This window comes from Apostichopus japonicus, chromosome 17, assembly GCF_037975245.1.
Source record: "Apostichopus japonicus isolate 1M-3 chromosome 17, ASM3797524v1, whole genome shotgun sequence".
In the NCBI taxonomy this organism is placed as follows: Eukaryota; Metazoa; Echinodermata; class Holothuroidea; order Aspidochirotida; family Stichopodidae; genus Apostichopus; species Apostichopus japonicus.
The window spans coordinates 26,883,032-26,893,657 of NC_092577.1; the positions used below are offsets into that span (position 1 = coordinate 26,883,032).

The 10,626-nt window shown below is 37.3% G+C and overlaps 2 protein-coding genes across 2 annotated transcripts in view; one reads left to right on the forward strand and one right to left on the reverse strand.

Annotated features, from left to right (window-relative positions):
- The window catches only part of LOC139984162 (dynein regulatory complex protein 1-like), a 30,230-nt gene extending 23,164 nt beyond the window's left edge, over window positions 1-7,066 (reverse strand). Inside the window, exons 1-3 of the mRNA XM_071997926.1 lie at window positions 4,448-7,066; window positions 2,681-2,771; window positions 2,112-2,224 (exon numbers count right to left, since the gene is read on the reverse strand). Of these exons, the coding sequence (XP_071854027.1) occupies window positions 2,112-2,224; window positions 2,681-2,771; window positions 4,448-4,563 (320 nt within the window). The 5' untranslated portion in view covers window positions 4,564-7,066. The remainder of the gene's footprint in view (window positions 1-2,111; window positions 2,225-2,680; window positions 2,772-4,447) is intronic.
- A 146-nt stretch (window positions 7,067-7,212) lies between these two features.
- On the forward strand, window positions 7,213-10,337 carry LOC139984167 (large ribosomal subunit protein uL5-like). The gene is made up of 4 exons (XM_071997932.1): window positions 7,213-7,477; window positions 7,886-7,992; window positions 9,221-9,463; window positions 10,202-10,337. The coding sequence occupies exons 1-4, from the start codon at window positions 7,228-7,230 to the stop codon at window positions 10,229-10,231; spliced, it is 630 nt and encodes a 209-aa protein (XP_071854033.1). The 5' UTR covers window positions 7,213-7,227; the 3' UTR covers window positions 10,232-10,337.
- Window positions 10,338-10,626: the final 289 nt, after the last annotated feature.

Below are 10,626 nucleotides of genomic sequence, written 5' to 3' on the forward strand. Positions count from 1 at the left end.
TAAGCCATGATGAATAAGAAAACATAAATCTACTCAAAAAGCAGAATTGGTTGTTTAATTAATCCATAACAAACAGACTTCAGACCAGCCACATAAATAACTGTGTTCTTCTACAGTTGCAAAGGAACGCAATTCTTTCTTCATTCTATCCATGACTTTCAATCATTCAGCAATCAGTGAGTACATTAATGTATTCACTGTGGCATGTAGCAGTATTTGCAATGCACACAATACCTCAGTTCAGCAATCAGTGAGTACTGTAATGTATTCACTGTGGCATGTAGCAGTATTTGAATGCATACAGTACCTCAGTTCAGCAATGAGTGAGTACTTTAATGTATTCACTGTGGCATGTAGCAGTACTTGCAATGCATACAATACCTCAGTTCAGCAATCAGTGAGTACTTTAATGTATTCACTGTGGCATGTAGCAGTACTTGCAATGCATACAATACCTCAGTTCAGCAATGAGTGAGTACTTTAATGTATTCACTGTGGCATGTAGCAGTACTTGCAATGCATACAATACCTCAGTTCAGCAATGAGTGAGTACTTTAATGTATTCACTGTGGCATGTAGCAGTACTTGCAATGCATACAATACCTCAGTTCAGCAATCAGTGAGTACTTTAATGTATTCACTGTGGCATGTAGCAGTACTTGCAATGCACACAATACCTCAGTTCAGCAATCAGTGAGTACATTAATGTATTCACTGTGGCATGTAGCAGTACTTGCAATGCATACAATACCTCAGTTCAGCAATCAGTGAGTACTTTAATGTATTCACTGTGGCATGTAGCAGTACTTGCAATGCATACAATACCTCAGTTCAGCAATCAGTGAGTACTTTAATGTATTCACTGTGGCATGTAGCAGTACTTGCAATGCATACAATACCTCAGTTCAGCAATCAGTGAGTACTTTAATGTATTTACTGTGGCATGTAGCAGTATTTGCAATGCACACAATACCTCAGTTCAGCAATGAGTGAGTACATTAGTGTATTCACTGTGGCATGTAGCAGTACTTGCAATGCACACAATACCTCAGTTCAGCAATGAGTGAGTACTTTAATGTATTCACTGTGGCATGTAGCAGTATTTGCAATGCATACAATACCTCAGTTCAGCAATGAGTGAGTACTTTAATGTATTCACTGTGGCATGTAGCAGTACTTGCAATGCACACAATACCTCAGTTCAGCAATGAGTGAGTACATTAATGTATTCACTGTGGCATGCAGCAGTACTTGCAATGCACACAATACCTCAGTTCAGCAATGAGTGAGTACTTTAAAGCAGCATTTTGCGTCATTTTCTATGATTTTTCTCAACCTCACTGATTCCACTTTGCTATAACGACATACATAACTAGCTAATCTATTTATATTTTACTTCAAATGGTGGCATAAAAGTCGAAAAATTTGCAACTTTCAACTTTGTTGTTCTCCAAGATATTTTCCGTTGGGAACCCAATAAACCTCGCCCATAATATGAATATTTAAACACTACGAACGTCATTGACAGATACGTAATATAACACCACGCTTGATTTGTGTACAGTCTATATGGCAGTTGTACCAGGGAGTTGCATAACAACTCCCTGGTACAACCAACGCGAAGTCTTGAATCTATTTTTAGCAACGGCTCATAACTAAACCTGCATCTCTGATTGGTTGAATTCAAACTAGTGGGTTTGACGGAATTGTATGCGATTAATTTTAACTGTGAAATTTGTCGAGGACACTCTTCTCATTTATCGACATAAATCGTTAATTACTCGCTAATTAACGCTCTTGGCAGGGTGAAACTTGGATGGTATCTTAGATTGCTGTTTTATGATTGATACATGTAAAAAAATCGATGCACATGTTAAAAAAGTGGAAAAAAGCGACCCAACGCAAAATGCTGCTTTAATGTATTCACTGTGGCATGTAGCAGTACTTGCAATGCATATAATACCTCAGATCAGCAATGAGTGAGTACTTTAATGTATTCACTGTGTCATGTAGCAGTACTTGCAATGCATACAATACCTCAGTTCAGCAATGAGTGAGTACTTTAATGTATTCACTGTGTCATGTAGCAGTACTTGCAATGCAAACAATACCTCAGTCTGACAGTTTCCTCCTCCTCTGCTCTTCTCTGTGCTTCTCTTGAGTTTGCTGCAACCTCAACATTGGAGACCAGCTCAAAGCCATCAGTTGTCAATTTACTTAATCTCTGTTACAAGAAAGCAAAGCAAGTCAAATTTATCTTGAAGCCAACCTTGAACCAACTATAATATGATATGTTCAGATGAAAAAGACTTGAATGAAGGGTTAGCAACTTGAATTTTACAGGAACTGTAAGAACATTGAATATGAAATACTCATTCCTTAATATCAATTTATGATATTTACGAGTGCATACTGCAGGTAAATAGCACACCAAAACTATAAACACAAAGCACAATTGCTGAGTACTAATTAAGTGTCAGTTTACATTCATAATGCACTTTAACAGTAGAACAATCAACTATGAATTGATGGAAGCAGGTCACTTCGCCCAACAACCATTTCGCCCAACTGCCATTTCGCCCAACCTTACCAGTTGGGCGAAATGACCAGGCTGGTTGGGCGAAATGGCAGTTGGGCGAAATGGTTGTTGGGCGAAGTGACCAGAAAGCGAATTGATTACCTGTCTACTGTCTTCAACCTGTCTTCTGCTTTTACTTTGTTCTTCTTTGGCTTCTTTCTTCTTAGCATTGGGATCTTCACCCATTGCTTCCCTGTTAAAGAAATTTAAACATAAGAACAATTTAGATCATAGAACTACTGTATTCCTGATCCTAAGTGGTAATATTAGAGGCAGGCCTTAGGTTACCTCTGCTGTGTGTATGAAGCTGGATTCAGTAAAGGCTAGTCTACTTCAGCTTCAAACAGTCACACAAGGATTGACAAGTACTGTATATGGTGATGACCCATTCTTCCTCAGCAAAATCAACAATTGAAATGATATAGCCATATGAAGTGGTATCCAGTCAAAACGTCCCTTTATCAAAACAACCCTGCATTTTTAAGACCAAAACGTCCAAGCTTTTTACCAAAATGTCCCCACAGTCAAAACGTCCCCACATCCCGCTTTTATAATCAGTCGGAATGCAAGTGTGGATGTTTTTAGTTCAAATCAAAGAGTAAGGATAAGTATAGTTTAGGTTGAAAACACAGTTTTTAGGAGTGGAAAGTGCCGGTTATGAGGGCAGAAACATTTTGAGTATAATTTTCTGAGGTAAGATCATATAAATAGAAAAGGGAATGCAAGAGGGCTGTAGGATAAAAGGATTTTTTTAAACACAAGTTGGTTTCTGAATGAATATATACGATACTGAGGGAAGGGAATAAATATTTTTTGTTTTCCTTAATTCGTTAATTCACTGAAAAAAATATAGCATGTACATTTTTCATACCAAATATAAATAAACAATATAGTCCTTCATGATTTATTTAGCAACTGTAATCCAACTTGCATGCCGATAACTTAGCCAAATTAAAACTTAAAATATTGAGACAACACAACTGAAAATGAATGTGATAGACGGGGACCTTTGGCTTACGGGGACGTTTTGACCAACGGGGACGTTTGACCAAAAGCGGGGACGTTTTGGTACAGGGACATTTTGGTAAAGGGACGTTTTGACTTGTAAGCTATTGAGTAGCCTACCGTAGATAGTCCAATTTGCAGCTGTGCAATTTAATGCAGGACCTGGAGGCATTGCTTAATAGGAGATCCCTAAAAAAAGGGTCAAAGAGATCCTGGAACCTTTGGCAAAATTTCTTTGACTGAAGGTACTAAAAATTGTCAGGAGATTTGCAAATAAAATCTGGAGATAAGGAATTTCATTTCCCAAAATATATTACTTTACTTATTTTGTTGGGAGCTTTCTACCAACATTCACCAGCTGACCCTTAAATAATTATTTAAGCCATGCACTTTGTGCTTATTTACTTGATCCTTGGTTTAAATGCCATAGTGTAACGCTCATTTAGCTGACAGTAGAGAGATGGCAAACCCTGCATAACAACAAGAAACTGAAAAGATTAATAGGCTAGGTCTAGGCTAACCTATAAAAAAAAACATTGGTTAACCTTAGTTTCTGCATAACAACAGGAAACTGAAAAGATTAATAGGCTAGGTCTAGGCTAACCTTTAAAAAAAAACATTGGTTAACCTTAGTTTAATATATCAATCCTTGATTATTTTATAAAAAAAAAAACATGTTACTGACACATTTCATAAGTGGCGGAAGTTAAATTAATTTAAACAATAGCTGGGCTTATCACGTACAGGTTACTGTTATAGTGAGGATTAAGAGCCAAATCAATTATATACGATACGACTGTCATTAGGCTGGCATTTTAACTTAGGCCTAGACAACAGTTGGCCTAACGTTCGGCCTAGGCCTACCTTCTGGCGACTTCGATTCTCTTTGCGATTCTAATTCTCCTTGCAGCAATTCGTTCTTCAGCGTCATTTGAATCGACTGTTGGGCCGGAGTCCTCATCTTCTTCGTGTGGATTCATAATTAATGTATAAAGTGCGTCTGAAGTTGGCTAAAGTATTATTTGAGAACAGTTCTATGCGTATATTACAAAGTCGAATCACCCATATCCAAAGTATGTTAGATCTTCTCTAGTACTCAGTCACCAATTACACTGTATACTGTAGTGCAACAACAAAGTAGCCTATTGCCTATGCCAAGCTACATTGGTTTCCAGGGTAACAATGACTATATATCAACGTGACATTTATAGGCTTGAACTAAAACACATTTTAGCGGATGAATTTTGACATATTTGTTTTTTTCATTGGTTGACTAGTATGTTGTGTTGAAGTATGATAGTTTGTGAATATTGAAATTTATGAACTCCTTTACGTAGTATTATACAGTAATACTTCGAAGCTTGTGTTCATTCGTACCATCGATGGTATTGCAGTTGTAAAACTTGTATTCTCCCTCTTTTTTCAAAATGGCGGTGAGTATTGGTCTAGACCTTTTATCATCAATATTATATCCCTACCATCTGTCTCCATCCTTCTTTAAATGTCCTATATTTCGATATCGTTTAATAAAATAAACTTAAAACTATAAAACAGAATGATTTTGATTGCTGTAATCGTCGCTGCTTTGTGAAAAAACGGTTGAACTTTTATTTACGTGCTGAGTATTCACCACAGTAATTTTACACATTGGCTTCCCGTGTATGTGACATTACTTGTAAAGGCGAAGTAGCAGGCGATAAGTATATACTGTACACTGTCAAATGCTTCGTCAAACTCTTGAAGTTGAAGTAACTTACTTTTACAAGAAATTATGAAACTTAATGTTATCCTGCCCAAAAAAATGGACCAGATGATAACAAAAGTATTAAAAGTAGGCTGATGTTGTACTACTACTAGGCCTAGGCTAGGTTAGTTTGCGTAGCATAGGTCAGTGACTCTAGCCTATGTATTTACGAATCCGTGTGGCTAGGCCTAAGTTAGGTGCACCCCCGCATGGTGGTAAATCATTCGGTGTGTGATGGTCATTAGAATGTTAATATGACACAGACCTAGTTCTTGCTCAAAATTTGGGTCGAGTCCATTAGTGGTCGTCACATCATTGACAATGAACGTAACATTACAAACTAGGCCTAGGTGTTCAGTATGTGGGTATGAAGTTATAGCAGAATGCGATCACAAATGAGTCATTTAGGTGCTTAAACTTAACAAATTGGCTATTGTTACGACTAGTCGTAAGGATAATTTCCGACTACGCATGCGCAGTTGCTATTTTATAACCAGGAGTACTATTTTTACGACGAGGAGTAACAATAATTTCTGGTTAGGGTTAGAGTTAGGGTTAGGATTGAGATTTAGGGTTATGTTTAGGGTTAGGGTTACCCCTACTACGTGTGCAGTTGCTTTATTTACTTTACTGCGCTTGAATTCGCCTTTGTCGTAAGAATAGTTTATAAATAATTGTTCCGACTAGTCGTAAGAATAGCCACGGCCTAAACTTAAAGTGATGCAAAAAGTAACTTCTTTATTAAATGGGACCCCTTTACCATTCATACACACATACTGCAAGCCTAGTTCATTGACAATGACGTGAGGACCCCTAAATCCCTAATAGACTTGATCCAAATGTAGCCGTTCCTTATGCCCATAACCATGTCAATCACAAAATTGACCAACAACAGATATGTGTACACTGCTACACAAAATGGCCACCATCACAGAGACTTCAAATAATTCTGGATGTTTTATCCATCAAATTTTAGCATAGCAAAATCTTGTTAATATTTAAGGATCCTATCACAATTTGCTGTAGTAGATTATGTCCATCAAAACCTCAGTGAAGGTCATACTCAAAGTGCATTAAGATTATTCCATTTAATTTAACTATCACTATGAGAACAACAACACACTATAGTGTGATTCTTTGTAAATCCTTTACTAACATTAATAACATTGAAATAAGTCTGGGATGTGAAGTGTTATCAAACATTTTTGAGAATGATGGAATAACTTTGTAGCTGTAAGATGCCCTAAGAAATCAATGGAAGAATCACACTGGCTCAATATGATACTTGATCCAACTTAGTTTCTTTGGTTAAGTTTAAGGGAGATGCAAACCCAACAATCTCCTTGAAGATAGAAAAAACTGTGAAGATCACATTTCTAGAAAAGCCAAGAAAAATCTAATTCTATGTGAGAGATATCACAGGCTTAATGTTCCCACACACACATAGCTGAAGACTTGAGCAAATGTGACATCAAGACCTTTGTGCCTTAAATTCTGGGAGATGCAAATCCAACAATCTTCTTGAAGAAAGAGAAAACTGAAGATCACATTCCTCGAACAGCTATGAAAAATCTAATTCTATGTGAGAGATATCACAGGCTTAATGTTCCCACACACACATAGCTGAAGACTTGAGCAAATGTGACATCAAGACCTTTGTGCTTAAATTCTGCTTAATGATTGTCTTTATTCATTATTGCAATTGCAGATTCTAAAATATTGAAATTCTCAACATGACCTTAGAGGGCACTGTTAACATGTTGCTTAGAAAATGTGAAAAGAAAGATGAAGATAGTAAAATGTATCAGACCCTCAGTGGCACTATCACATCACACATTAGCAATATTACTTGAAATAGGATACCTCCCAAATGGAACTTTCAGTTCCCTAAAATTGACTGATGCTATTTGTAGTTGAAATACGTTTGCCTTTTGCATATCATATTAGCGCCAGCAAATTAGTGTTAATTCCTGAATCTCCTTATTACATCCAGAAGGAGAAGGACGCCAAAGAAAAGCACAACGTGATGAAGGATCTGAGGATCCGCAAGCTCTGTCTGAACATCTGTGTTGGTGAGAGCGGTGACAGACTCACTAGAGCCTCCAAAGTGTTGGAACAGTTGACTGGACAGACACCAGTCTTCTCAAAAGGTAAGCAACTTTGCTACAAGACTTTCTCAGTGTGTACAGATTGGTTCTAACTAAGCTTTGCTAGACTCTTTCGTAAGTACTGCACAAGCCCACACCAGTCTCAGTAGGTCCTAGGTATTCTTTAGTTCAAATGCCAGGACAGTCACAGCCATTCGTTGATAACATTAGACTGTCTGTTTCCTGTATTGTGAACACAACTTACTTGTGATCATGGTACATTGTAGGCTTTCATAAGTCATGTGATTGTATGCCACAATACTTGCTCTAGTAGTTTCAAACAAGATTTGGCACCTGTGTATATATTGTCATTGGTGAGAGTGCTTTTTTGTTGATTGTTATTTTTATGTATGTGTTTATTTTTAGTTTATATAATAAGATTTGGAATTAGAATTTCCCATTTTTCCACAGCACGATACACTGTTCGTTCTTTTGGTATCAGAAGGAATGAGAAAATAGCTGTTCACTGCACAGTAAGGGGGGCAAAGGCTGAGGAGATACTGGAACGTGGTCTCAAGGTTAGTATGGAGCCTGTTTATTCTCATTTGCAGATTGAGATCATAGTAAAGTGAGCTGACTCCTGGAGTATGTATGAAGTCTGTTATGCAAAGTTTAGAAGCTTAGAAGATCTAACAATCCAATGAGCCACTTAAGTAGGGAAGCACTGGATTTGAAATCCAGCTAGATTGAGGCATTATCAAACCGGCTAGCTGGATGAATGTTTCCAAATATGGTCGGATTTGCCAGATTAACAGGTAACTTACAATGTAATACCATATAGATTATAATATGATATAAATACCTACCTTTTAGTTGTCCTATTTCTTCAAATTACAATATAGTATTTCAAAAAACCCTAATTATGCATTTGAGCCAAAATAGCAAAGAAAACCACTCCCAACCCTCCTATTTCACCTTACAGTATTTCTTCCCCTTCTGAGCTAACAGTTACCGCCTGCAAGCGTAACCTATATTACAGTAGGTGGATATTAGGTTATGTTGGTGCCGTACACTAAAGTCTACTAAACTGCTTTTCGAATTATGGCCTTATTTCCTACTTGTATAATTTAAAAGGCGTAGATGAACATAACATTTGACAGATGTTTGCTTACCTTTTATGTATATATTTCCACAAGATGAATATCATAAACTAAAAAACTCCAACATTACAAACTTCAAATAAAATCTTCCAAATTGTATTTTTATATTCCACCTTACTTCCCTAATGAAATAAACTTAATTTTTGAAAAGATATTCACAGCAAGTAAGGAAAGCTGGGAGATACAGTACTAACTGAATATTTCTTATTGTCCTCTATGTGCCATGTTGGCTGATATGCCCTAGAATGTCAGACTGTATTTGTGGAGTTTACCAGGAGGCTTCTAACAAGTTATTCCTTGTACAAAGTCAGTGAAAGGAAATCTCTTTGTTGAACATCACCCATTGAATAACATCAACCCCTCCCCCCTCCCCAAACACACACCTGTGCTCCCCATATGAGATATTGTTTTATTAGCTGATTCTGGCAAATCAGTTATCTTGCCAGATTTGAAATGCCTAATCAGACTGCATGTGGTGAATTTTCTGCTGCAAGCTGTGATTGGGGTTTACCGTGCATAATTTGAAGGACGGTAGCAAAGGCAATCCCCTCTTTGGTGAATTAATTACATTTTGTCTTTCCATTTCAAATTTATAATGACAATACATACTTAATACCAAGTCAAGTTGGTTTTCTTGGTTTAACAGGTTCGTGAGTACGAATTGCGTAAGGGGAATTTCTCCAAGACCGGGAACTTTGGATTTGGTATCCAAGAACACATTGACCTGGGCATCAAGTATGACCCTGGAATTGGTATCTATGGCATGGACTTCTATGTTGTACTTGGCAGACCAGGCTACAGCGTGAGCCACAAACGCAGAAGGAAGGGCCGTGTTGGATTCAGCCACCAAGTCACCAAGGATGAATCCATGAAATGGTTCCAGCAGAAGGTAATTTTTGATTGATGTATTGTAAAAATAATGAACTTTTTACAAGCAGATTCCAACCTAAGTTGTATGATATTGTTTGCAACATGTGACCAGGCCTGCTGACAAGTCACCGCACATTTTAAACAGGGAGGGAAAGTTCCCTTTTCTCTTCCAAAAATCAATTGTGCAACATAAAACACCTCCTTGCAACCTACCTTAGCTGCTTGTGTCAAAACAAGTCTGTGGCTTGGGTAGTACTTAAGTAGAGGTACAATACAAACAGTGCTTGTGCATCAGCTATATGTGTGCTAGTTAATAATTAGAATTAATGCATTCTAGAAATAGTTATTTGTGGATCGATCCACGGTATTATTTATGCAGCTTTTAGCCCTTTGCATGCACATAGGTATTGATGAGGTATGTGAGCTGTGTTGTTTGGTGTATAAAGGTGTTGGTGGGTCTCAGTATCAGCTTTTGTTAGCAGGTGGAGGGTACTGAATTTTGTCACATATAAAATACTTAAGTTCCTTTGTTATAAGCCTGCTTTTCATATTGGAGAGTTCAAGTCCTTCAACAAATGTAAACATGTTTTAACTCCAGCAGTAGTAGCCTGAAGGAACTTCATTCTTGGCAAGGAAGCAGCAAGTCAATTGACTTCTGGGTAGTGGTTCTCATACATTATACTCATGTCATGTGTACATGTACTCATGAGTTACATGTGTTGAGTTAATAATTCAATTTTGTTTTCATTTCTTCCAGTATGATGGCATCCTACTGCCAGGCAAATAGACCTTCTCTGGTACAAGACTTCCCTCCACCACCAATACTCACTGGTTTCATCAACATTGTGCATCTGCCCATGTAATTTACAAACATGAATAAAAAGTAAATACCACTGCCTTTGTTCTGTGTTCATTAGTGTTTAGACTTCAGAAAAAATTCATGAAAGGGGTGACTTTATGTACAAAATGCTTTGGCGACAGTTAATATAAAACATATTTATCACTGCTAGTATTCTATACCACTTAATTTTTGAGAAATGACCCTTTAGACACCAGCCTCTCATCAATTGAAGTCAGTGGACTACATGGTCTAGGCATGCAGACCATTCCAGTTGCAACACAATCACCAATTGAAAAATGTGACGAACTCAATTTGCATATTTGTCATTGGGCACATGGTGT

What these genes read in the sequence shown, in the direction of transcription:
- LOC139984167 (XM_071997932.1), top strand. Translation starts at nt 7,228, where the DNA reads ATGCTATTTGTAGTTGAAATACGTTTGCCTTTTGCATATCATATTAGC. An exon ending in TACTGGAACGTGGTCTCAAG is followed by an intron (nt 7,993 to 9,220) that starts GTTAGTATGGAG and finishes TTGGTTTAACAG; the next exon opens with GTTCGTGAGTACGAATTGCG. An exon ending in TGAAATGGTTCCAGCAGAAG is followed by an intron (nt 9,464 to 10,201) that starts GTAATTTTTGAT and finishes CATTTCTTCCAG; the next exon opens with TATGATGGCATCCTACTGCC.